The sequence below is a fragment of the Amblyraja radiata genome, chromosome 13 (genome assembly GCF_010909765.2).
Source record: "Amblyraja radiata isolate CabotCenter1 chromosome 13, sAmbRad1.1.pri, whole genome shotgun sequence".
Taxonomy (NCBI): Eukaryota; Metazoa; Chordata; class Chondrichthyes; order Rajiformes; family Rajidae; genus Amblyraja; species Amblyraja radiata.
In genome coordinates this window covers 14581348-14609245 of record NC_045968.1, presented here as the reverse complement: position 1 = coordinate 14609245, position 27898 = coordinate 14581348, and the positions used below count along the sequence as shown (strand labels likewise).

Genomic DNA, 27898 nt, shown 5'->3' with positions numbered 1-27898 from the left:
GGCCTGTTACCAAGGAAGGGACAAGATGGCGGCGCGGGCGGCAGGCTGGTGCCGGCGGATGGTGGTGGCGGTGGCGAGGAGCTCCCGGGCCGGGCTGTGAGTACCCGCTCCCCGCGGCAGCATGGCGGGACCGTGACCGGGGCTAGAGGACACACACACACAGACAGCGCTGCAGTGACCCAGCCGGCCGGGCAACGTCTGTGGAGGGGGGTGGACGGATACAGTGTGGAAACAGGCCCTTCGGCCCAACTTGTCCACACTGGCCAACATGTCCCAGCTACACTAGTCTCACCTGCCAGCATTTGGTCCATACAGAGTGATGCTCCACCTGGAACCTTTCAGCGTACTACATCCAGATCCCTCCAAACCTGTCCTATCCATGTACCTGTCTAACTGTTTCTTAAACGTTGGGATAGTCCCAGCCTCAACTACCTCCTCAGGCACACAAAAATGCTGGAGAAACTCAGCGGGTGCAGCAGCATCTATGGAGCGAAGGAAATAGGTGACGTTTCGGGCCGAAACCCTTCTTCAGACTGATGGGGGGTGGGGGTGGGGGGGGGGGGGGGGGTGGAGGAAGGAAAAAGGGAGGAGGAGGAGTCCGAGGGTGGGGGGATGGGAGGAGACAGCTCGAGGGTTAAGGAAGGGGAGGAGACAGCAAGGGCTAGCAAAACTGGGAGAATTCAATGTTCATGCCATCCGGACGCAAGCAACACAGGCGGAATATGAGGTGCTGTTCCTCCAATTTCCGGTGTTGCTCACTCTGGCAATGGAGGAGACCCAGGACAGAGAGGTCGGATTGGGAATGGGAGGGGGAGTTGAAGTGCTGAGCCACCGGGAGTTCAGGTAGGTTATTGAGGACTGAGCAGAGGAGGTGTTCGGCGAAAAGGATCGCCCAACCTCCGCTTAGTCTCCCCGATGTAAATCAGCTGACATCTAGAGCAGCGGATGCAGTAGATGAGGTTGGAGGAGATACAGGTGAACCTTTGTCGCACCTGGAACGACTGCTTGGGTCCTTGAATGGAGTCGAGGGGGGAGGTGAAGGGACAGGTGTTGCATTTCTTGCGGTTGCAACCGAAAATGCCCGGGGAGGGGGTGGTACGGGAGGGAAGGGAAGAATTGACAAGGGAGTTGCGGAGGGAGTGGTCTTTGCGGTCTTTGCCTCTGGCAGCTTGTTCCATACACCCACCACTCTTTGTGTGTAAAATGTTACCCCTCAAATTCCTATTAAATCTTCTCCCTTTCACCTTGAACCTATGTCCTACTCTGGGCATCTCCCCGATCTATTCTTCTCATTTATACACCTCTATAGGGAGGTTTCACGGCAGTCGGGTCACGACCCATGACCCGTACTGTTGCTACGCTACTCCAAGTGGAGTACACGCGATGAACTGCAGGTAGGCACTTACCATTGTTTCCAGCGTAGCGGGCCCGTTAAAACCCGCTGAAATTGTCATTTTTTGCACTGTAAATAATTATGGAAATCGGGATAAGCGTGTGAGACATTTAGCATACTTCAGAATTCCAAAAGTGAGGAGAAATGACGGTAGTTAGAAACAAGAGCTGAAGGGACAACAACAGCCAGAGTGTTTGGCGAACATTGGCCGTTTGCTCACTGCATTTCATCAAGTAAGGCATTATTTGTGTTTTTCTTGATTCCTTTGGCATCTAAAAAGTTTCAGAAGTGATAAATCTGGCTGTAATTTTTTTTAAATCGCCCATGGTTCTCGTGGGTTTTTACATACAAAATGAAAGCGCATCTGAAGAAAATTTTACAGCCAGATTTATCACTTCTGAGAATTTTTAGATGCCAAAGGAATCAAGAAAAAACACAAATAATGCCTTACTTGATGAAATGCAGTGAGCAAACGCGATAATTCCCAATAATTTCAATGTTCACCAAGCACTTTAGCTGCTGTAGTCCCTTCAGTTCTCGCTTCTCTATACCTTCATTTCGTTTCACGTTTGGAATTCTAAAGTTGGATACATGTCTCTCACACTTACCCCGACTCCCACAATTTTTTTCAGCGCAAAAATTCAACATTTTGGCGGTTTTTAACAGGTAGGAAAGTACGCGTTTCTAGCATTAATAACATATACCGGAAGTGACGGATGTCTTCCAGTTGGATTTAGCGGCTCCGTGCGTCGAGCTCTATGACCCAGTGACCTTTCGTGCAACCACCCTATAAGATCACCCCTCATCCTCCTGCTCTCCAAGGAATGGACACCCAGCGTTCACAACCCATGGGCCTGCATTCCCCCTATTCACAGAAACATAGAAAATAGATGCAGAAGGAGGCCATTTGGCCCCTCGAGCCAGCACCGTCATTCATTGTGATCATGGCTGAACATCCACAATCAGTAACCCGTGCCTGCCTTCTCCCCATACTCCTTGATTCCACTAGCCCCAAGAGCTCTATCTAACTCTATCCAGTGAATTGGCCTCCACTGCCTGTAGCAGAGAATTCCACAAATTCACAACTCTCTGGGAGAAAACGTTTTTTTTCTCATCTCAGTTTTAAGTGGCCTACCCTTTATTCTTTGACTGTGGCCCCTGGTTCTGAACTTCCCCAACATTGGGAATATTTTTCCTGCATCTAGCTTGTCCAGTCCTTTTATAATTTTATACGTTTCTATAAGATACCCCCTCATCCTTCTAAAATCCAGTGAATACAAGCCCAGTCTTTCCAATCTTTCCTCATATGTCAGTCCTGCCATCCTGGGAATTAACCTGGTGAACCTAAGCTGCACTCCTTCAAACGAAAGCTATGTCCTTCCTCAAATTAGGAGACCGAAACTGCACACAATACTCCAGATGTGGTCTCACCAGGGCCCTGTACAACTGCAGTAGGACCTCTTTACTCCTATACTCAAATCCTTCTCTATCTATCTATTCCTTCTCTCCAGAGATGTGGCCTCACCCACTGAGAGTCTGAGGCAGGACAAAGCTTGGGGAGTGATGGGTGGATACCATGAGAGGGGAGGGGGAATAGACACACAGTGACTTTAGAGATACAGCATGGAAACAGATCCTTCGGCCCACTGAGTCCGTGCCAACCAACGATCGCCGCACGCTAACACTATCCTACACACACTAAGGACAATTCACAATTTTACCGAAGCCAATGAACTTATAAACCTGTATGTCTGTACCTGTACCTGAAGCAACGACCAAGAAAGCTCACCAATGCCTCTACTTGTTTAGAAGGTTTAGGAAGTTTGGCATGTCCCCTACAACTCTCACCAACTTCTACAGATGTACCATAGAAAGCATTTTATCGGGATGCATCACAGCTTGGTTTGGGAACAGCTCCATCCAAGACCGCAAATTGCGGTCACAGCGCAGACCATCACGCAAAGCAACCTCCCTTTCATTGACCATCTACACTTTATGCTGCCTCGTCAAGATATCCTTCATGTGACTTCACATTTCTTGCCTCTGCACTTATTTTCTTTACATCCCTGGCCTTTGTCCATTTTGCCAATCAAACCCTTCCTCACGTGTATCCACCTATCACTTGCCACGATTTGTCCCGCCTCCACTTCTCTGCCAGCTTTCTGCCCACCTCATCCTCCACCACAATTAGTCTGAAGAAGGGTCCCGAACTGAACCACGTCGCCTGTCCACGTTCTCCAGAGATGTCGGCTAACTGCTGAGATACTCCAGCAGTTTGTGTCTCTCTTTTGTCAACCAGCATCTGCAGTTCACTGTGTCTTACATCCTTTGAGCATTGTTGCAAACTGAAAGTTATTTCTTTAACTTGTTTAAATGTTTATTAAAGGGCCATCGCAACACGGCTTCAGAAAACTGGGCTGGGCACAGATAATTGGACTGGGTTGTGGCAACAATGCCGAACATTGCACACTACTCGTTCCTGTAGAGGACTGGAAGATTTCTTTGACGATCCAAACAACTGGGGAGAACCGACTGTAAAATCTGGTGAGTATCTCGTCAAATCCCAAAGTCATGCATTTGAACACAGCGACATGATAAATATTTTAATGACATTTAAATGGAGAATGGAGCGGCTGGGCTTGTATACTCTGGAATTTAGAAGGATGAGAGGGTATCTTATTGAAACATATAAGATTATTAAGGGTTTGGACACACTAGAGGCAGGAAACGTGTTCCCCGATGTTGGGGGAGTCCAGAACCAGGGGCCAGTTTAAGAATAAGGGATAAGTCATTTAGAACGGAGACGAGGAAACACTTTTACACACAGAGAGTTGTGAGTCTGTGGAGGCTGGTTCTCTGGATACTTTCAAGAGAGAGCTAGATAGGGCTCTTAAAGATAGGGCTCTTAAAGTCAGAGATATGGGGAGAAGGCAGGAACGGGGTACTGATTGTGGATGATCAGCCATGATCACATATAATGGCGGTGCTGGCTTGATATATATTCATAAATGAAACCGTTTTCAGTCATTTACCTCGACGGAGACGTGATCTTTCTCCGTGTCATGTCTCCGTCCCCTCCCCGTGGCCTAACAACTGGATTGGTGCGGCTTTTCCTGGAGACCGGCCTGGAGACTTACCATCGCAGAGAGGGCGATCCTTTGCCGAGGATCGCTGTGCAAGTGCTCCGATCACGGGGCTTGTGGACTTTAACACCATGAAGCCGTGGCCTCCGGTAAGAAGAGGCCGACTCGGGAGCTCCACGCCCCGAAGTGTTTCCGTTCCATCCCAACGCTGGAGTGTCCATTATCCCGACGAGAGGGCTTTAACATCGGGCCGTCGGCAGAGGCGGTGCTGAGGGTTCAAGGCCCCAACCACCACGGGTGAACAAAGGAGGAAGATTGACTGAACTTTATTGCTATCCATCACAGTGAGGAATGTGGATTCCACTGTGGTGGATGTTTATGTTAAAATTATTGTGTATTGCGTTCTATTTTTACTTGTATGGCCGTATGGTGACTCAAATATCACTGTACCTTAATTGGTGCATGTGACAATAAATGTGAACTTGAACTTCTTTTGAATTTGCTTTTTAGGTGCACCCTGGACAGCGAAACAGCTAAGAATAAAGAGCAATGAGGATTTACATAAACTCTGGTATACATTTGTGGTACTTAAGTCGCTTGCTGTAATTTCTGATGCAGTAATTTCCCTTTGTGGAAAAAGCTCATGCATTGTGTGATGATCATTATAATGTTACAGCGCATCGTGTTAGAGTACATTTCCGTTTTCACTTCTTTAATTCGTTGGTCTTCTTTAACTACTTTCTTGGTCCAGGTACGTCCTTGTCAAAGAAAATAACATGCTTTTGACAATAGAACAAGAAGGAAAGCGACAACGACTGCAAATGCCGAGTCCAGAGCGCTTAAAGAAAGTAAGCAGTAAATTCTGAGGCTCTTTTGGTGTGTTTTTATTTAAGGTGTGATGGAGAGTTTACTTATCATCCTCTTCAGTGATTTTTTTTGACAACAAAAAAGGAATGAGTTTCAGGGTTCTTTGGCTGTGTTTTGTTTTAAAAGAGGTGTGATGTTCACTATAGTTGCTGAGTTTTTTTTTCCACACATAAAAGATGCCAGTCGGGACAATTAGTAATCATATGTATCACAAGGCCTGGAAACATAAGAATGGAGTTTAACTTTTTACACATAATCTCCAATTTCTAGACAGCTGAACCCTTTTTCCAAAGTAAAACGTTAAGTAGAAACAACCGGCAATTTCTAATTAATAGACAATAGGTGCAGGAGTAGGCCATTCGGCCCTTCGAGCCAGCACCACCACCATTGAATGTGATCAGGGCTGATCATCCCCAATCAGTACCCCGTTCCTGCCTTCCCCCCCCCCCCCCCCCCCCCATATCCCCTGACTCCGCTATCTTTAAGAGCCCTATCTAGCTCTCTCTTGAAAGCATCCAGAGAATCGGCCTCCACCGCCCTCTGAGGCAGAGAATTCCACAGACTCACAACTGTGTGAAAAAGTGTTTCCTCGTCTCCGTTCTAAATGGCTTATCCCTTATTCTTCAACTGTGGCCCTTGGTTCTGGACTCCCGCAACATCAGGAACATGTTTCCTGCCTCCAGCGTGTCCAAACCCTTAATAATCTGGACTAACCTGGATTGTTTTCTCTGGAGCATCAGAGGCTGAGGGGAGACAGAAAAGTATAACATTGTGAGTCATAGACAAGGTAGACAGTCAGAACCTTTATCCCAGAGTGAAAATGTCAAAGACTAAAGGGCATAACTTAAGGTGAGAAGGGCAAAGTTTAGAAGAGATATGCAAGGTTGTTTTTTTTACACAGAGGGTGGCAAGTGTCTGGAACTCGCTGCCAGGATGGTGGTCGAGGTAGATACGATGACATTTCAGCTTTTAGATGGGTTCATTGGTATCTCTTAGGATGAGCAACTACAATGATCAATGATATTTGCCTTTAGTTTATTGTCACGTGTACCGATGCAGTGAAAAGCCTTTGTTGCGTGCTAACCAGTCAGCGGAAAGACAATGCATTACAATTAAGCCGTCCCCAATGTACAGATACATGATAAAGGGAATAACTTGAATAACGTTTAGTGCAAGATACAATCCAGTAAGGTCCGATCAAAGATAGCACTTAACTACATATTTTGTATTGGCCGATGCCCATGCCAAGATGTCTGGTCAGCTCAGTTTATTAATATTGTAGGTGGAACGGTCAATGGCTAGAGTTGACTCAGTTCTTCAAGAACGTGAAGATGCACTGAGGCTGCTGCAGACCGGGCAGGAGAAGGGCCGGCCTGGTGCTTGGAGAAGAAACCTCTTTGGACAGACCTATTGGTTAGAACTTTTTTTTAAAAACTGTTCTAAAACTTTTGTTGCATATGCTACCCTTTCCTTTCCCAATTCTAATCATGGGGTTTTGACCTGAAACTGTTCCCCTTTCTATTGCAAGTTTCCTGCATTGTTCTGGTATACGGTATTGATTTAAGTTTATTTAGGGAGATTGGAGTTTGATTCCAATGAATACTGCCTGCCGTTCTATCGTAATGTTAAGCTTTCTGATTCACAGCAGTGATAGTTTTCTTCCCACTACTAACTTTGTATTCTTTTATCTAGGTATAAATTTAAGGAATGGCCAATTCCTTGGCACCTAAACAAAGTATACCGAAAGAAACGATTCTACACCCCTCCATTTGTGGACATTTTTGTGAGGTAAATTGATCTGCTTATTATTTAGCATTTTTAAGAAGTTTTGGTATTATCAATTCTGCACGTCATATTCTTATGTAATATCATTGTTCCCACTTGAGTAGCTTTTTGTGCATTCCATTTTGTAACTAAAGATTTGAAATGTGGGGTTATTGTCGTGGATAAAAGGCCTGCAATGCCAATACTTGATGACTGACCACACCTCCTTGGCCTGGGCAGTAAAAGTGTTGCCATGTTGACGTTCAGCAGTAGAGTTGCTGCCTTACTGCACCAGTGACCCGGGTTATATCGTGACTACGGGTGCTGTCTGTATGGAGTTTGTATGTTCTCCCGTGAGTTTCTCGGAGAACTTCAGTTTCCTCCTGATGTACAGGTTTTTTGGTTACTTGGCTTGGTATAAATGCAAAAATTGTCCCTGTATAGTGTTAATATACAGGGGACGGTGCAGACTCGATGGGCCTGTTTCCACGCTGTATCTCTAAACTAAAAGGAGACATCCTGTTGCCTGATTTAAGGATTCTGTACAAAGAATGATTGCTAAAGTGTGGAAATAAAATACAAGCCCACCACTAATTTTTCCAGCAACCGGCAGTCCGGCACCTTTAATCCAGACAAAGTTACAAGAGCGCACATGAAATCTCCCCTCCCCCCCCCCGAAAATGTGGTGCCTAGCCCTGGTGAGGCGGCCGATTGGCAAGTCAAGTTTGCCCCCTAGAGCCGGAGCTCTGGAACTCCGGCCGGCAAATTTGTTCCTAAAGCCGACTTCCACGGCCAACTTTACGGCGGTTCCAGTACTGTTGCACTGCTCTCTGACGCCGTTACTTCTGTTAGTCTGGCAGAACTGGTAAGCAACTGGAAGCCTCTGGAACCAAGGGTGCTGGAAAATCTGTGGTGGAACTGCATTGCAAAATATTTATTTAAACATAAAAGCAAATTTGGCTGTGGATGTGCAGCTAAATGATTTCTAAAGTTGGTTAAAAAGTAGCACTAAGTTAAATAGTGCGGGAGTCTGGTGTTATGGGGAGAAGGCAGGAGAATGGGATTAAGAGGGAAAGATAGACCAGCCATGATTGAATGGCTAGTAGACTTGATGGGCCAAATGGCCCAATTCTGTTTCTATCACTTATGAACCTATGAAACAGAGCTATGCTTTCAAACTTTGATTTAGCAAAAATTCAAGTGAAAAATTAAAGACTTAGGGTAAACCTGAAAAGCTCATTGCAAAAATAAAATTGGTTGGTATCTGCAGCTAAAATTCCAATCAGTCTTGTACTCTGACTGAATTTGGGGGTGGGGTGAATTTTACTAAGCCTAATTGTTGTCTGCTTCCAAACTAGCACATGGCACTGCCAGGATAGTTGCTTCTCTCCGGCAAAACCCTCTGGCCAGGAGACAATGGGTCTTGCCCATGGTTCATTAACGTTTGTGACTAGTAATTCGATACACAATGCTCACGCAGAAAAACCACAAACTGACCACATTTTATTTCTATTAGGCGTCGTATTGAGAATTACCTTCGCATAAAGAACCGTGCAAAGAAGAAAGAATCGGCGCAAAAGAAGAAAATCTCTCAAGCTTCCGCCTCATAGAATTAAGTTTACAGCATGTAAATATGAAAATAAGCGGGGCACAGACAGTTTATTGCTGGTTTTAAAACTGCATTGTAAATTATACATTAAATTTTGTTCAGAAAACATACAGTTGCAATGAGATTTACAGATAATTAAGGATTATTGTTCAATTAATTCCACTTTTCTTTCTGGTTTAACCTTCAGGTAAACAATAGTAGATTCAATAAAAAGGCACAAGATCTAACCGGGTTACAAAAATAGTGAAATATTTGGTGCTACTCGAACAAAGCATGATTTGTATCAAAAACAGTATAAGTTGAAACAGTTTAAAATTCAGCATCTTTGTTTCTGGGGACCTGGTTGGTCTATAAATTGAACGGTTTAAAAAAAACACACAAAAAAAAACACCTTAAAATATACATCAATATCTAGCCACTTTACAAAGGCTGAAAAAATTTGTACAGAAGGTTTAAACGCTGTGTTCCTGAGAATCCTACTTGGGAGAACAAAATCAGGCAAAGGTAATGTCTGCACACCTAATTGCGTTAAGTTTTAAGGACACTTCCGTTCAACACATTGCTTCCCTCCTTCTTCATATTCTTGCTTAGAGATCCACATCTGCTGGAAAGTACCCTTTAAAAATAAAAATCAGAACTAAGCACCATTAAATGGAAATAACACTGTTGCATTTAAACCCACTAATTACTTTGCACAGTCCAGTAACTAAATAAATACCCAGATTGATGGAAAGACAAGTAGTGAGCATAAGCTCAATGTAAACCAAATAGAGGAAGGTGGTAGAAGTCTATTCAATGCATGATGTTGATGTTGTCACGCTGGAAATGGTGTACAGAAGATTTACGAGGATTTTGTCAGGGTCCGAGCCAGAGGTTGAGTAGACTGGGACTCTATTCCTTAGAGTACAGGAGGATGGAGGTTTCCAAAATATTTTACATGCAGCTTTTGGCCAAAAGGCAAACAATTCTAGTTCATACAAATAACTTGCCCACAGAAAATACACCAGAATTAAATTTGAGCCACAAGGAGACAAGTGTTTACAAGGATAATTTATAGAATTTAATGAATGATTAATGATAATCATTAATTATCCCGTACAATAAATATTAGATCTTCGAGCAGCTGAGTGTAAAACTACCCCTAATTGGTTATTGAAACAATACTGAGTAACCATATTAGCATTTCACCAGTGCTTTCGGTGGAAAGTTACAACCATGTAAGTACTTTGGAAATCGGTAAATGCAAGAGTTCATTTATGCAAAATCAGGACATACAACCAATCAGCAGATATAAATAAAGACTGCCATACGATCATTACATATGAACTGGCTCACAGTTCAATTTCAAATAACAAATCTTGAATTAACTATTAATTCACACCCTTCTGCCCAAATGGTGAGAGAATCCTGTCTGCATGGACATGCAACACTTGTAACTATGAAGGCATATGAAATATTTCCAGCAAAAAAATTTAGAAGCCACTCAGCTCAAATGGATTCTACTTTACAAACACCTGTGAAATAGCAAATAACAAGATGAAAGAGAGAATGTTTAATAAGGTGATTGAATAAATAATAAATAAGCTCAGGTGTTTAAATTATGGTAATGACAGATGCAATGTTTGAAACAACCGAAATATACTCACCAAGGAGGCTAGAATGGAGCCGCCAATCCACGAGCTAAACCTGCGTTCCACTGTGGTGTTGTTTGCCATTAACTTCAAACGCATACTCTGAAAATATCAATCAGCTCAGGTGTTAAAGGAAGGTTAAATCATGAAAAATCAGAAATCAGAAATATTTTATAATTATCATAGAGGTAAATAACAGCGCATGAAGTAGGAAAACTTAATATCTCCAGTGTCATCTTGGTGAGAGACACACCCAAAAATTATGCCCTCATTTTACACAAAACAAAACAGGCAGTAGATGAACCATTTGAGGGGGGAGGGAGGGGAGGGGTAGAGAATGGTATTGGACAATGCAAATTAATAATTAACCCTTTTCATAATTTGGCACGGCAAATGAAAAAAGGCAAACAAGGAACTGCAGATGCCCCTTTACTAAAAAAGACAGTGCTGGTGTACAACTGTGTTTTTTACTTATCATTCCTATATTGAAAGGATGCATACCATTCTCATAGCATCTCCAGAGAGTGAGGCGGCATCTATGGAGCGAAGGAATAGGTGACGTTTCGGGTCTCGACCCGAAACGTCACCTATTCCTTCGCTCCATAGATGCTGCCTCACCCGCTGAGTTTCTCCAGCATTTTTGTCTACCTTCAATTTTTCCAGCATCTACAGTTCCTTCTTAAACATCTCCAGAGATGCTGCCTGTACCGCTGAGTTACTCCAGCTTTGTGTGTCTATCTTCTCATCACAGTTTGGTTGAGTACACAGCTCGAGGTTTCTCAGTGATGAGGAAAAGGCCAGACTAGGTTAAAATGACTTTCAATCTTTTCATTTTCTTGGTCATAAATGTCATTATTTGTGGTTCATAAAATCTTTAATGATCAATCAGTCATCACCTTATGCTTTAGTGTGTAGTTAAATATCACTATTTTAATCTTGAAGTCATTGCAAAATCTAGCAAAGATGATGTTTTCTCCAAAACTAAAGCACCATTAACTAATTCCCAGATTAGTGCAAACTGACCCCGAGTCCTGAGATTAGTAGATCTTTAATGTGCCAGAACTTGAGAAAATGTGAACTTGGAATTTATGTTTTTTTTTAAACAATCCTTGATAGACTATAATGTCTCAGTAAGATTGATCTGAGGTGGGTTTCAGAAGCATTTATACATCCAGGTCGCAGAGATTCTTCAGAGTATGCTGCGGCAAAATACCTTTCTACATCACACCAAATTCTGCTGCAAAAGACCATAGTAAAGGGCCTGTCCCACTTGGACGACCTAATCCATGAGTTTAGAAGACCCTAGACGAGTTGAAAAAAAGTCACGGTCGTGTTGACTCGCCAAAGTAAAAGACCTCCTACGACTATGTCTACGACCTTCTACGACTATGTCTACGACCTTCTATGACCTCCTACGACTATGTCCACGACTTCCTACGACTATGTCTACGACCTCCTACGGCCCCCTCGACCTCAGTCTTCCACACCTAAGACCAACTACGACTAGCTACGAGTGGAAAATGATCACATGATAAAATGATGTCATGTTTGCATTTTTTTTCTCGGGCCAGTTACCGACCTACGACTACCATCACGACCTTTTTTTATCAGGCTGGAAAAAACGCTGCGACCTACTTGAGGCCACGAGTACGCGGAGACCACTCTCAGGCATGAGGAAGAGTTACGAAGACCTCCTACGACCTCGTGGCGACCATGCTGCGAGTGTGAGTCAAGGGCAAATTCGGCAGAGGCCGCCAATTAGGTTGTGAAAGTGGGACGGGGCTTAAACCTGCAGTCCGGCACATTTGTTTAGCATGGACTGCAAAATCCAGGCCATGGTACACAAAATGAAATATTGCTACTTTTTACACTGCGTTTAGAATGTCTGTGTAGGAATTCCTTCAACATCTCATAGACCCAAGAAAAAGTAACGGCTAAAGAAAAAAATTACTTCATAGAAATTATGCACAGCTGGTACTCACAGGTGGCGTCTTCTGGGAGAGCTCTCTATTCAAGCGGTCGGTAAAACTCTGTATTAACGTATTTCCACCTGCCGCAATCACACTGCCGTATAATCCCTTAAAAATGGCCAAAACACCACGCTTGTTAAGAATTTACTATAGCCATATTCCACTAAAAATGCATGTTCTCCATTAATGAATAAGTTTAAGTTTAATGAATACGTTTATTGGCCAGGTATTCACATACAAGGAATTTGCCATGGTACTCCGCCCGCAAGTGACAACATGACAGTGACAGTTAGGAATAAAACATTAAACATTAATAACATAATAATAATAATATCTTAACATACATATAATAACATACAATGTAAATCAATTAATTCCACATACAATGGCAAAATCCGAATGAATAAATGTAATAGTCATCATTTACCAGCCTGTTTTTTGATATTATCCATATGCCTATCTAAAAGTTCCTTAAATGCCACTGCATTTGTCCCCACCTTCCCACACTACAGGAAGATACTGCTCTTGGCTCTCATCTTAACTATGAAATATTTATCTATTTATCCACTTACCAAATTGCAGTTCTTAGCGAATATAACATTATTAGAAAAGTTGTTTTTGGTCAAGGAACTTTTGACATGATTACTCAAAAGAATATCTGAATTGGTCCAGAATAATTAGTATACTCTAAAAATCACCACCAATGTTAAGCTCATCAAAGGCGAAAATGGTTTGGTGAAAATAAGAAAATATTTGAGAATCTTAAAGAGTATTTTTTACTTTTCCGTTTTGAATGAACTGTGGGAACGTTTCCAGTCAACAGTTTATTCGTCCCGTTTACAACGTTCACATTTCATTAATGGTTTATAACAAAAGCTTGTGTAAATGCTGTTGTAAAGCACTCACCGGTCTAATATCGATGTCACACATTCCAACACTCGTGGTCACCACATGGCTGACACCCAGCATGGTGTTACCAGATAAACCCTGAAATCACACAAATTAATGTTGAAATGTAGAAAACAGCTCCTCATAATGCACAGAGACACAAGGAACTACAGGAGATCTTGAACAAAAACACAGTGCTGGAGTAACTCTGCAGGTCAGGCAGCATCTGTGGAGGAAAATGGACAGGTGATATTTCAGGTCAGGACCCATCTTCAGACTGCCTGTAATCAAACCTGCTTCTGCATCCAACTATCACCTGCCAGGCTTTGTACTGTCCCGTCTGTTCCCCCCCACCCCCCCGCTTTCATCTCTCCAACCTCTATCAGTCTGAAGAATGGTCCTGACCCAAAACACCACTTATCCATTCTCCCCACAGATGCTGCCTGACCCGCTGAGTTCCTTTAGCACCTTAGTGTGTTCCTCATAATTTATTCCTGCTTGCAAACATTGTGGAATTTGTTATGATCCTAAAATCTCTTTGCAATGCCAAACATTTGGGAGTTGCGGAGAGGTAAAGGCGTTGTTGTTTGCCCCAAGTGAAGGGACTGCTGAATGCAGAGGTTGAACAAGAGGAATAAAACAAAAGAAAACATGCACAATAAAATTGGCAACACAAAAGCAGATGAGATTTTTGCAAGTCCATATAATTTGGAAGAAATGTACCCATTGATACGGGTAAAATTATTAAATTCACTTGAAACACTTCACAAAGACAGTTTCTTCCTCTTTCCTTCTCATTGACCTTGTACCTTGACATTGGATGGATCAAACAAGCCTTCTGGAATTCTCAGTCTCTCTGCCCCATAATCACAGTTGTAGCCATTGGGAAATTCATAATGAACACTGGGCATCTGCGCAGCTACTCTGTGGAGATGAAGGGGAAGAGTTCAAGCTTTAAAATGCAGCCACAATGAGAGAAAATAAATCTTAAGGAATAACTGTGAAGTTAGTAGAAAATGAGCATAAATATTGAGTACTCACTGCTCATCATACGATGAATCAGACACCTGTAGCACTGTAGCTTGGAAATCCTGAATCACTTCCTGCAAATTAATAACACCAGTTATGCAACTCATTTACAAAACATAACACTTCTCTATCACTCATTACCAGCATTAAAGGATACAGTGGATGTGGGGAGGATATTTCCACAAGGAGAGCCTTTCATGAGTGTTAGAGAAAAGTATCTCCAGAGATGCTGCTTGATCTGCTGAGTTACTCCAGCTTTTAGTATCTTCGGTTTAAACCAGCATCTACAGTTCCTTGTGTAAGAAATAACTGCAGATGCCGGTTTAAATCAAAGGTAGACACAAAATGCTGGAGTAACTCAGCAGGTGAGGCAGTATCTCTGGAGAGAAGGAATGGACGATGTTTCGGGTCGAGCACCCTGCACAAAAGCCACAGCTTTAGCTTTCACACCCATAAAACACAATGTCCGTGCTAAGTTAAACTAATCTCCTCTGCCAGTACTTGATCCCTCCCTACATAACAACTCGTGGTTAATGCAAAACAAAAAATAATCAGTAAACCAATAATGCAGGTTTTTAAGAAGGAACTGTAGATGCTGGAACAATCGAAGGTAGACAAAAATGCTGAAGAAACTCAGCGGGTGAGGCAGCATCTATGGAGCGAAGGAATAGGCGACGTTTCGGGTCGAGACCCTTCTTCAGACTGATGCAGGTGTAGTCATTACAAATTTAGTTTATTTTATTATTGTCACGTGTACTGAGATCATAATAATTATACTTTATTAGCCAAGTATGTTTTGCAACATACGAGGAATTTAATTTGCCAAGTCAGTCATACAAATAAAAAGGCAGGCACGGGGTACTGATTGTGGATGATCAGCCATGATCACAATGAATGGCGGTGCAGGCTCGAAGGGCCAAATGGACTACTCCTGCACCTATTTTCTATGTTTCTACATATCCCATTGTTGGACTTACATTACACATGTAGTTGTGCCAGGAGCGTGTAACCTGAGGCAGCTTCTCTTTCTTCTTCCAATTGGGCGCAGATCCTTCACGCACTGACTCCTACGAGAACAGCAATGGGAATAAACTGGTACTCAATTTTACTTCTTAGCACTTCTTTATCTCTAGACATATTCAAAAATAACTCAAGTCGCGTCACTGCAAGTAGTTTTTACACACACACACGCATGCACACACACACGCATGCACACACACACGCACACACACACACATGCAACACACGCATGCACACACGCACGCATGCACACACGCGTTTCCCCCTCACCTTTGCAGCTATCATGTATGGTGGGATTATTTCCACATTCAGTTCCTGAAACAGTTCTCTGCACTGCATGGAAATGAAGTCTCCTGCGAGTGGTGACTTAACAATGCCTAAAATATTGAGAAAGAAAACATTACCAGCAGACACACGGAAGTCAGCACTGTAGCGATGACATTTAGAGCTTACCAGAGATCTATATACACACACACACAATTACTTCAAGTTTATTTAAAGAATTGCTGAAATGATACAACTGTGAGGAGTGAGAAATCATGTGACAAGAGTGGGGGGGGGGGGGGGGGTGAAGAATGGGAGTACGAGTAGAAAGTGACAAGAGAAAGGAAAATAGGGCAAGAGAGGGGGAGAAGTAGAGCGAGAGAGCACGCATGTAATAGAGAGCAACACAAGATGAGTATACAGGCTCAGAACAGAGACACGATAGACCAGTGATGACTGGACAGGAATGTTGCCAGAAAGGATCACATTTTTTAATAATCTATCATCAATAACTGCCAGCCCTCGAAAGATTTCTTAAAAGGATTACCAACGATTGAACCAACATATTTCAGCTGAAAGACTTGCAGCTATGCTTACTTTGCTGAAGAACATATCCATCATGTACCGGAATAGCTGTGGTATGCGTGGCTCCACTATCTAAAACTAAGCCTGTAGAACGGCCATTTGCAAATCTAATTCAGTGAGTAAAGGAAAATAAAGAGAAACATGAAACTGAATTACAAAGTGAAGCCATTACAAAATTTCAGACAGCATTTATTTCGTTATCTGTCCTATGTTTCCATAAGAGTCCAAATCTTGCATTCTGACTGTCAGAGCATCTGACAGCATGATCATGAACTCAATTAATACTTGGGCATTTGAAATTTGTGCCTTTAAAAAAATGTCCATCTCTACTTCCTCTGAATCTGTAGTGTTTGTTTTTAATTTTAGCCACACAGCATGGGAATAAGCCCTTCGTCCCACTGGGTCCACGCTGACCATCGATCACCCTGTACACTAGTTCCGTTATCCCACTTTCACATCCTACACCCTTGATGCCATTTAATGAAGTCAATTAACATAAAAAGCTGCACGTATTTGGGATGTGGGAGGAAGCAGGATTTTTTATATTTTTATGCCAGTTATTAACAACCTGCATTTAGTTAGAGTTGTTTTCCTACCAGGTGGGAATAAGGAACTTGATTAACATTTTTTTTTCCTGATTAACATTGTACTTCCTGCGGCAGCTGAGGAAGCACAATCTGCCACAGGCAATGATGGTTCAATTCTATACGGCCATCGTAGTCTGTCCTCACCTTCTCCCTTATTAGCTCAGCCACCAAGCACGACATCCGGAGGCTGCGGCGAATCGTCCGATCAGATGAGAAGGTTATTGGCTGCAACCTTCCCCCCATTGATGAACTGTACACAGCAAGGGCCAGGAAGCGAGCGGGTAAGATCATCTCTGACCCCTCTCACCCTGGCCACAAACTCTTTGAATCACTTCCCTCTGGAAGGCGACTCCGGACTGTCAAAGCCGCCACAGCCAGCCATAAACACAGCTTTCTTCCCCACGAGTAGTTGCTCTACTCAATAACCAAAAATCTGTAGCCTCCTTTTGCTCTGGTATTTAATTTAATTCACATGTTTAATCAATAATGTTTTATTATTAATGTTTTATGTGTCATTCCTAACTGTCACTGTATGTCATGTTGTCACTTGTGGACGGAGCACCAAGGCAAATTTCTTGTATGTGAATACTTGGCCAATAAACTTATTCATTCATTCATTCATTCATTCGTTTTTATGCCAGTTTCAGTACTGCGGTCATAAATGAAAAACGGTTCCATGAAGGATACGCTGTGAGGGCAGCTGTCTTACACAGGAAAAACGCTGGGATGTTATAATGTTCAAACATCAGTTCAGTGAGTCGCTCTCTCTTTGCCCGCGTATTCCACTGTGAAAAATATTACACAATTAGTCAAAATAAAGACAAGGACATTCATGCACAAAGAGTACAAGCAATTTAACAAAACGGAAGATTATAAAACAACATTTGAAAGACATTTGGACAGGTACATGGATAGGGAAGTTTTAGAGGGATTTGGGCCAAACACAGGCGCGGGGGGGGGGGGGGGGGGGGGGGGGGGGGGACTGGTGTAGAGGGGGCTTCTTGGACGGCATGGGTAAGTTGGGCCGAAGGGCTTGTTTCCATGTGGTATGACAATTACTCCATGACTATTTATCAAAATTATGTTATGATTTAAATCATGAAGTCATTTCTATAATGAAAGCAATGAACATTAACATAGGAAACTGGGTGCATAATTTTAATTGGTCTGTTGAAAACTTTTGGCACCAAGGAACTGGTGACTTGAGTTCTCAATGTCTCCCCTGATTTACCCCCGAATCACACTGGAAATATTACATGGAACAAATTGACATGGAACAAATTGAACAAATATCACATTGCCTTCAAACTGATATTTTTATCCGGTAACTTTTATTTTCTGTTTCGACTGTTCTATCTTATGCTTGGATACGAAACAAAAATCCAATATTAGAAATCGAGTTACTTACTGGTGCCTCGGACATCAAAACAGGATGGAGGCCAGCTTCAGATTTGATGTGATTCTTATATGTGTGGTCCAGAATGGCCTGAAAACTATCCCAGTCTTCAACTGCAAATAAAAAGCACAAGATTCACACTTTAAATCTGGAGAATTTTAATTGAAATACTCCTATAATTCATTTTAACTCAATCTTGGCTGCGGCTGTAACTAAAACAAAACATTTGGAAAGAGGCATATAGTTACTATATGACAATCGATTTTAGGCATTTGAATATCTTTATGGATTAAGTGCTATATTTACAATGCTACAAAAAAATTAAATTATTTGAAGCTGGGCAAAAATGCTGGAGAAACTCAGCGGGTGAGGCAGCATCTATGGAGCGAAGGAAATAGGCAACGTTTCGGGCTGAAACGTTGCCTATTTCCTTCGCTCCATAGATGCTGCCCCACCCACTGAGTTTCTCCAGCATTTTTGTCTACCTTCGATTTTCCAGCATCTGCAATTCCTTCTTAAACAATAGGAAGTTGGTCTTTGTTTACCACAATCTCGGATGCATGTTACTGAGCAAAGATATTTCTATCTAAAATAGATATAAAGTGCTGGAGTAACTCAGTGGGTCAGGCAGCACCTCTGGAGAGCATGGATATGGACGTTTCGGATCAAGACCATTCTTTAGTCTGAAGAAGGGTCTCCAACTGAAACGTCACCCATTCCTTCGCTCCAGAGATACTGCCTGTCCCACTGAGTTACTCCAACATTTTGTGTCTATCTGCGGCGTAAACCTGGATCTGCAGTTCCTTCCTCAACATTAACTTGTGCATTTTGTCTCAAACATTCGCCTTTGCAGGATGAACCGAGTGATAGACAATAGACGCAGGAGTAGGCCATTCGGCCCTTCAAGCCAGCACCGCCAATCAATGTGATCATGGCTGATCATCCACAATCAGTACACCGTTCCTGCCTTCTCCCCATATCCCCTGACTCCGCTATCCTTAAGAGGCCTACTCTCTCTTGAAAGTATCCAGAGAACCGGCCTCCACCGACATCTGAGGCAGAGAATTCCACACTCACAACTCTGTGTGAAAAAGTGTTTCCTCACATCCGTTCTAAAACTGTAGCGCCTGGTTCTGGATTTTCCCCAACATCGGGAACATGTTTCCTGCCTCCAAACCTTTAATAATCTTATATGTTTCAATAAGATACCCTCTCATCCTTCTAAATTCCAGAGTATACAAGCCCAGCCGCTCCATTCTCTCAGCATATGACAGTCCCGCCATCCCGGGAATTAACCTTGTAAACCTACGCTGCACTCCCTTAATAGCAAGAATATCCTACCTCAAACAGGGAGACCAAAACTGCACACAATACTCCACGTGTGGTCTCACTAGGGCCCTGTACAACTGCAGAAGGACCTCTTTGCTCCTATACTCAACTCCTCTTCTTAAGGCCAACATGTCATTCGCTTTCTTCATTGCCTGCTGTACCTGCATGCTTACTTTCATTGACTGATGTACAAGGACCCCCAGATCCTTATACTACTTATAATCCCTTTATCTAAATCATTAATATATATTTTAAATAGCTGCAGTTCCAACACCGAGCCTTGTGATACCCCACTAGTCACTGCCTGCCATTCTGAAAGGGACCCGTTAATCCCTACTCTTTGTTTCCTGTCTGCCAACCAATTTTCTATCCATGTTAGCACTCTACCCCCAATACCATGTGCCCTAATTCGGCCCACTAATCTCCTATGTGAGACCTTATCGAATGCTTTCTGAAAGTCCAGGTACACTACATCCACTGGCTCTCCCTTATCCATTTTCCTAGTTAAATCCTAAAAAAATTCCAAAAGATTAGTCAAGCATGATTTCCCCTTCGTAAATCCATGCTAATTCGGACCCATCCTGTTACTGCTATTCAAATGTGCCGGTATTTCATCTTTTACGATTGACCCCAGCATCTTCCCTGTTGATATTATAAAATTGGCTGGCTACTTCAAGGGTACAAGACCTCCATGAGTACGGGCAAGACGGTTTCCAGCACAATCCATGACCACTATGCCAATATTAGGAGGGAAATAAATTTCAAAATGAATGTACAAAAAGGGAATGAAGCATATTTGGTATGTCTTGGCGTTAACTCTGACTAAACGCAAACACCTAACATTCACCCGAACAAAGCTTGCATCAAAGGTCAAAACACAACGCGCTCGGCAAACTAAAGGGTTCCACGCGGGAAGGAACATGTTGCAATCCCTCCAACGATACCATCAATGGCAGAGCACAGACCCGGTCCAGCTCACTACATTGGTGATTACTGAAGAAAGGAACTCTCCAACCAACTCATTGTCCACAGTAGCCACCAACATGCAAGATACACCCCCCCCCCCCCCCCAAAGTTATGTGTGACTGCAACAAGCAAACTACTTAAAGTGTAGTTTCCCCCCTCTCTTCCCTCTACCCCACCTTGATACATAACAATTTCTCCCCTTCCCATTAATATTCCTTTCTCTGGCTTCACTATTCGCGTCTCTTCTATCAATTTCTCACACTTTTGTCTTTTCATCTCTGGTGTTTGTTGAACCATCTACCAATCAAACCCCCCCCCCCACCTGTATCCACCTGTCATTTTAGTTTAATGTGTAACAGCCACACCCATCCTAAGTCTTCTAAGGAAGTAGAGGCATTGGTTTTCTTTCTTAGCCGTTGCTTCAATGTCACTTGTCCAGCCTCTACCAAACATGCTTCGCATATGTTCAAGCACTCACTAAGACTTTCAAGAGTAGTGCACTTTGGAGAGAGTTCAAGAGGAAACTAAGGGCATGTGAAACATATCTACAAAGAGGTCTTCAAGATGGAAGAGGAGAAAAGAACTAAGGAATTATAAAATATTTTTTAAATTGATGACTTACTCATTCCATTTTTCAAAGGGGAGACGACTTCCATGTTTTCTCTGGGAACCCGCAGGGAGTTTGTGTCAATAAAGTACGTGGTGCCGCTCGGCTTTCCCTTGTCCCCTTCAATTTCCATCGGAGCGCTCCCATCATCCCGCTCCAGCACCATTCCAATAGCCGTTGGAAAGTCTGCCTTTAAAAGAACAGTCAGCTCACAATATATTCCCCAAGGTAAAATACTCAATGATTTATTTCTCATCGTATAAAAAAGCACGATATTCAAACGTAGTTTGAAATATACAATAATTCATAAATACGATAAAGCATTTTTTCAATGATCGAAACTCAAAGTGCTCTAGGAACTCAATGGGTCAGGCAGCATGGGGGGGGGGGGGGGTGAAGAGGTGAAATGGACAGATGTTTTGGGTCAGGACCTTTCTTCAGATCTACCAATCAGTCCCCTGTCCATTCAGTCCACAGATGCTGCCTGACCAGCTGAGTTACTCCAACACTGTGTTTTGCTCAAGGTCAGGTGTTTAATTGTCATCAGTGTCAAAAACAGAACAAAATTCTTACTTGAAACGGCATAACAGACCTGTAAAAACAGTACTTGTATAACATAATAAACAACAAAAATATCAATACATTGAAGACGCCAATATTATTGCAATAAGCCAAAGTCCCCAAGAACCACTACGACAATTGGCAGTTCATTGTTTAATTATGTTCAAAACCCTGGGCCTGTCTGATGCAAACAGAGAAAATGAGTGGACTTGAAAAATATGTAGATGCTGGTTTACAAAAAAACAGAGGAAGTGCTGGAGTAACGCAGTGGATCAGGCAGCATATCTGGAGAACGTGCGTAGATGACGTTTCTGGTCGGGGCACTCTCCAGGCTTAAACAATTAATAATATAAATAAATGCTATACATTATTAGATCAATAATCATATACAATTATATAATAGATTAAAATTATAAAAAATAAAATGATAATAATAAAACAAATAATTAAGAGAAAATGAGTGAGCTGGAAGTTCTGGGTTTTAAATATTGAATCCAGAGGGTGCAATGTGCCCAGCAGAAGAGCAGGTGCTGCTCCTCAAGCTTACACTGGGCCTCCCTCTAACAGGGCAAGACGCCAGAGAGTTAGACCAGAGTGCATGTTAGTTGGAGAATTACAGAAGCTAGCAACACGAGCTGTGGATCACTCTTGTGGACTGGGTGCAGGCATTGCACAATCCAAGAAATCATGCCAGCTGTCCTTGACCCCATGGAATCTCAAACGTTCACGTGGAGGTGAGAAAAAGATGAGTAAAACGTACCTTTGGACAATCTTCCCCGGCATAGCCAGCTCGAACAGTGTATGATCCAATGTCAAACACAAGAGCGCCAACCTCATCTGCAAAATAAATTACAGTGGCACATTAGCCAGACCTCCTAGAAGTTTCTAAATCTAACAGTACTGAAAGATGTATTGTGAAGATACCCATGTTTGAAGTAAAATCCTAATACTTGTTAAAATACATTTAAATTAAGGCGTCAGGGGTTATGGGGAGAAGGTAGGAGAATGGGGTTGAGAGGGAGAGATAGATCAGCCATGATTGAATGGCCGAGTAGATTTGGTGGACCGAATGGCCTAATTCTGCTCCCAGAACTAATGAACATAAATTGTACACAAATCACAAAAGGCAAATGAGATGCAATGCATCCTTTTACATTAATCGGACCAATTTATTAGAAAGATGATGATTCATTGACTTTAAAAAATACTGTTGAGATGCCGCCAGAAACGTTGCGACTACTGTGTTCTGACTCAGTGTAATCTACTGCTTATGCACTCTTGGACCTGGGTCCATGTAACAATAAATTGAATTGTTGTAACATGCCAAATGTTGGTGCTACACAAAAAAATGCAAACTTCAAAGCTGTGCAGTTCTTTAACTGAATCACGAATGAGGGTAAGATCCAGCACCATGAAGCTGGGGCAGGGATAGAATAAGTAAGAAGACACAAAATGCTGGAGTAGTTCAGCAGGTCAAGTAGCATTTCTGGAGAACATGGATAGGTGAATTTTCAGGTCATTACCGTTGCTCTGAAAAAGTAAACCCAGCCCACACATTAACTCACGCAAAATGACAGAAGAGATTGAGCGAAGATAGACATAAAGTGCTGGAGTAACTCAGCAGGTCAGGCAGTATCTCCAGAGAAAAGGAACAGGTGGCATTTCAGGTCAAGACAACTTCTTCGGACTGAGAAAGGACCAAACTCAAAATGTCACCTATCCATTTTCTCCACAGATGCTGCCTGACCCGCTGAGTTACACCATTACTACCTTTTGTAGAATGATGTGACTGAATAGTAAATAAAAGCTGCTGTCCTGTAACATTACAAAACAACACAGCAAACAAGCTTTTAAATCATCAAACAACCTTTAACTAACCTGCTCTTCAACAGGGCTTGTTTCCACACTGCATCTCCAAACTAACCTGAACAAATTAACTGTGCTTTATAACGATACTAGACGCACACATCTCCTGATCAACTAAATAATATGTACAATATCACGATTCTAAACAATTACAAAATTCCCGATGTCTCACATGGTGACAAAAGCAGCATGTGAGGCTGGGAAAGCTCATCGTGAACCCGCAGACCCTCAGCATAGGAGCAATGCAAAGCTGTGTACTCTCCCCTCTCCACACCAACGACTGCACCTCCACAGACTCTTCTGTCAAGCTTCTCAAGTTTGCGAACAACACAACCCTGATTGGACTCCGTCCCTTTCCACCCGAACCACCCCCTCTCTGGGCACATTCCCTTGCAACCGCAAGAAATGCTACACTTGTCGCTTTACCTCCTCCCTTCAAGGACCCAAGCAGTCTTTCCAGGTGCGGCAGAGGTTCACCTGCACCTCCTCCAACCTCATCTATTGCATGCATCCGCTGCTTTAGATGTCAGCTGTTCTACATCAGTGAGACCAAGCGTAGGCTTGGCTATCGCTTCGCCCAACACCTCCGCTCGGTTCGCAATAACCAACCTGATCTCCCGGTGGCTCAGCACTTCAACTCCCCCTCCCATTCCGAATCCGACCTTTCTGTCCTGGGCCTCCTCCACGGCCAGAGTGAGAACCACCGAAATATTGGAGGAGCCGAAATATTGGAGGAGCAGCACTGAAGAAGGTTTTCCCAGTCTGAAGAAGGGTTTCGACCCGAAACATTGCGTATTTCCTTCGCTCTCTAGATGCTGCCTCACCCGCTGAGTTTCTCCAGCAATTTTTGTCTACCTGATTGGACTGATCCAGGATGGGGAGGAATCTGCCTACAAAGTGACACAGCTGGCGTCCTAGTGCCTTCGCAACAACCTGGAGCTCAATGCTCTTAAGATAGTGGAATTGATAGTAGACTTTAGGAGAGCTCCCCCTCCCCCACTCACCATCAACAACACCACAGACACATCTGTGGAGTCTTTTAAGTTCCTGGGAACCATCACCTCCAAGGACCTTAAATGGGGAGCCACCATCGGCTCCACCGTCAAAATGGCCCAACAGAGGATGTACTTCCTGCGGCAGCTGAGGAAACACAATCTGCCACAGGCAATGATGGTCCAATTCTACACGGCCATCGTAGAGTCTGTCCTCAACTTCTCCATCATGATCTGGTTTGGCTCAGCCACCAAGCACAACATCCGGAGGCTGCAGCGAACATCGTTCGATCAGCTGAGAAGGTTATTTGCTGCAACCTTCCCCCCATTGACGAACTGTACACTGCAAGGGCCAGGAAGCGAGCGGGTAAGATCATCTCTGACCCCTCTCACCCTGGCCACAAATTCTTTGAATCACTTCCCTCTGGAAGACGACTCCGGACTGTCAAAGCCGCCACAGCCAGACATAAAAACAGCTTTTTGTCCACGAGCAGCTCTACTCAATAACCAAAGGTCTGTAGCCTCCTTTTGCTCTGGAATTTTATTTCATTCACGTGTTTAAACTATAATGTTTTATTCTGAATGTTTTATGTTTTTATTCTTAATTGTTTACTGTATGTCATGTTGTTACTTGCGAGCGGAGCACCAAGGCAAATTCCTTGTATGTGTACATACTTGGCCAATAAACTTATTCATTCATTCATTCGTCTTCTGCATCTCAGTACAGCTGAGAATAAACCAGTGACTATGTGGCGGCCACACACTGCGCTGAGGCCGGACATAAGGTCATAAGTGATCGGAGCAGAATTAGACCATTCAGCCCATCGTCATTCAATCATGGCTGATCTCTCTCCCTCCTAGCCCCATTTTCCTGCCTTCTCCCCATAACCTCTGATACCTGTACTAATCAAGAATCTATCTATCTCTGCCCTAAAAATACCCACTGACTTGGCCTCCACTGCCTTCTGTGGCAAATTTCAAACCATTAACAACCCTCTGACTAAAGAGATTCTTCCTCATCATTAAACTGAATAAGGGGGGTGGGGTGTCGAATGGGATAGTGGAGGATGGAGTTAAAGGGAAAGGGTTTCTTAAATGTGTGAGCGTAGAGACAGAGGGGTGCAAAATGAGGGTAGAAGCAATAGGTAGCAAGGTGAAAAGTAAAAGTGGCAGGCAGACAAAACCAGGGCAAGGAAGACATAAATAATCTGCCGGAAATAGCAGGGGACCGCGGGTCAAAGGAGTTGGAGGAATTGAGTGAAATCCAGGTTAGCCGGGAAGTGGTGTTGGGTAAATTGAATGGATTAAAGGCCGATAAATCCCCAGGGCCAGATAGGCTGCATCCCAGAGTACTTAAGGAAGTAGCTCCAGAAATAGTGGATGCATTAGTAATAATCTTTCAAAACTCTTTAGATTCTGGAGTAGTTCCTGAGGATTGGCGGGTAGCAAACGTAACCCCACTTTTTAAGAAGGGAGGGAGAGAGAAAACGGGGAATTACAGACCAGTTAGTCTAACATCGGTAGTGGGGAAACTACTAGAGTCAGTTATTAAAGATGGGATAGCAGCACATTTGGAAAGTGGTGAAATCATTGGACAGTCAGCATGGATTTACAAAAGGTAAATCATGTCTGACGAATCTTATAGAATTTTTCGAGGATGTAACTAGTAGCGTGGATAGGGGAGAACCAGTGGATGTGGTGTATCTGGACTTCCAGAAGGCTTTCGACAAGGTCCCACATAAGAGATTAGTTTACAAACTTAAAGCACACGGCATTGGGGGTTCAGTATTGATGTGGATAGAGAACTGGCTGGCAAACAGGAAGCAAAGAGTAGGAGTAAACGGGTCCTTTTCACAATGGCAGGCAGTGACTAGTGGGGTACCGCAAGGCTCAGTGCTGGGACCCCAGCTATTTACAATATATATTAATGATCTGGATGAGGGAATTGAAGGCAATATCTCCAAGTTTGCGGATGACACTAAGCTGGGGGGCAGTGTTAGCTGTGAGGAGGATGCTAGGAGACTGCAAGGTGACTTGGATAGGCTGGGTGAGTGGGCAAATGTTTGGCAGATGCAGTATAATGTGGATAAATGTGAGGTTATCCATTTTGGTGGCAAAAACAGGAAAGCAGACTATTATCTAAATGGTGGCCGACTAGGAAAAGGGGAGATGCAGCGAGACCTGGGTGTCATGGTACACCAGTCATTGAAAGTGGGCATGCAGGTGCAGCAGGCAGTGAAGAAAGTGAATGGTATGTTAGCTTTCATAGCAAAAGGATTTGAGTATAGGAGCAGGGAGGTTCTACTGCAGTTGTACAGGGTCTTGGTGAGACCACACCTGGAGTATTGCGTACAGTTTTGGTCTCCAAATCTGAGGAAGGACATTATTGCCATAGAGGGAGTGCAGAGAAGGTTCACCAGACTGATTCCTGGGATGTCAGGACTGTCTTATGAAGAAAGACTGGATAGACTTGGTTTATACTCTCTAGAATTTAGGAGATTCCTTCCTAAAGGTACGTCCTTTACTTCCTTCAGCGCCTCTACTTCCTGAGAAGATTATGGAGAGTCGGTATGCCAAGGAGGACTCTCTCAAACTTCTACAGGTGCAGAGCAGAGTAGAGAGCATGCTGACCGGTTGCATCGTGGCTGAGCGTCCAGGAGCAGAAAAGGTTGCAAATAGTTGTGAACACTGCCCAGTCCATCATCGGCTCTGACCTCCCCACCATCGAAGGGATCTATCGCAGTCGCTGCCTCAAAAAGGCAGCCAACATCATCAAGGACCCACACCATCCTGGCCACACACTCATCTCTCCGCTGCCATCAGGTAGAAGGTACAGGAGCCTGAAATCTGATACATCCAGGTTCAGGAACAGCTCCATCCCCACAGCCAGCAGACTATTAAACTCGCCATCAAACAGACTCTGAACTATTGCACTTTATCTCTTTATTTATGTGTATATATATATGGTCTATGCTATATAGACGCACTGAACAGTTCTGTATTTATTTATGCCTACAATATACTGTTGTGCTGAAGCAAAGCAAGAATTTCATTGTCCTAACTGGGACACATGACAATAAACTCTCTTGACTTGATTTGACTAATTGTGAGGCTGTGACCCCTGGTCCTAGACTCTCCCACTAGTGGGAGTAGCTCCTCCAGCCGGGCCCAGGCAGCTTATCCTATCTCCCGGCTCCGGCCTACACCCGGCGGGCCGGTTGCCTCAGGCACAGGGCCGGGCCTACCGCGGCCTACACACATCCCCGGCCGGTGCCCTCACCTCCACCGTACACGCCGCCGCTCATCGCCGCTGCTGCTGGTGCTGCCGCTCCCCCACCTCAGCCGAAGCGCCACCGCCGCCGCCGGACAACCCGCTCCCGCCAACAAAGACCAGTGAATGAATGGGCGGCGACGAGCCACTCACAGGCTCCGACTGGCAATGGCCGCAGAGCCCGCCCATCCACTCGCGCCTCCTGAATGACGGCTCCGTC

The 27898-nt window shown here is 43.6% G+C and overlaps 2 protein-coding genes across 2 annotated transcripts; one reads left to right on the top strand and one right to left on the bottom strand.

Moving 5' to 3' along the window:
- The first annotated feature begins 18 nt into the window (after positions 1 to 18).
- mrpl47 (mitochondrial ribosomal protein L47) lies at positions 19 to 8824 on the top strand. Its single transcript, XM_033031288.1, has 7 exons — positions 19 to 96; positions 3780 to 3937; positions 4987 to 5047; positions 5228 to 5324; positions 6626 to 6756; positions 7036 to 7131; positions 8624 to 8824. Exons 1-7 carry the CDS (start codon positions 26 to 28, stop codon positions 8715 to 8717), a joined length of 708 nt encoding a protein of 235 aa, XP_032887179.1. The 5' UTR covers positions 19 to 25; the 3' UTR covers positions 8718 to 8824.
- Positions 8592 to 27898, bottom strand: actl6a (actin like 6A). The gene is made up of 14 exons (XM_033031287.1): positions 27688 to 27898; positions 22310 to 22386; positions 21004 to 21178; positions 18099 to 18199; positions 17378 to 17475; positions 16116 to 16210; positions 15525 to 15631; positions 15212 to 15301; positions 14247 to 14308; positions 14015 to 14129; positions 13224 to 13304; positions 12330 to 12425; positions 10363 to 10449; positions 8592 to 9332 (listed from the first exon to the last, which is right to left on the bottom strand). The coding sequence occupies exons 1-14, from the start codon at positions 27710 to 27712 to the stop codon at positions 9252 to 9254; spliced, it is 1290 nt and encodes a 429-aa protein (XP_032887178.1). The 5' UTR covers positions 27713 to 27898; the 3' UTR covers positions 8592 to 9251.

What these genes read in the sequence shown, in the direction of transcription:
- mrpl47 (XM_033031288.1), top strand. Translation starts at nt 26, where the DNA reads ATGGCGGCGCGGGCGGCAGGCTGGTGCCGGCGGATGGTGGTGGCGGTG. An exon ending in AGGAGCTCCCGGGCCGGGCT is followed by an intron (nt 97 to 3,779) that starts GTGAGTACCCGC and finishes TGTTTATTAAAG; the next exon opens with GGCCATCGCAACACGGCTTC. An exon ending in AGAACCGACTGTAAAATCTG is followed by an intron (nt 3,938 to 4,986) that starts GTGAGTATCTCG and finishes TTTGCTTTTTAG; the next exon opens with GTGCACCCTGGACAGCGAAA.
- actl6a (XM_033031287.1), bottom strand. Translation starts at nt 27,712, where the DNA reads ATGAGCGGCGGCGTGTACGGTGGAG. An exon ending in CCCTTTGAAAAATGGAATGA is followed by an intron (nt 18,200 to 21,003) that starts GTAAGTCATCAA and finishes TTTTATTTGCAG; the next exon opens with TTGAAGACTGGGATAGTTTT. An exon ending in AAGACAGCTGCCCTCACAGC is followed by an intron (nt 16,211 to 17,377) that starts GTATCCTTCATG and finishes TCACTGAATTAG; the next exon opens with ATTTGCAAATGGCCGTTCTA.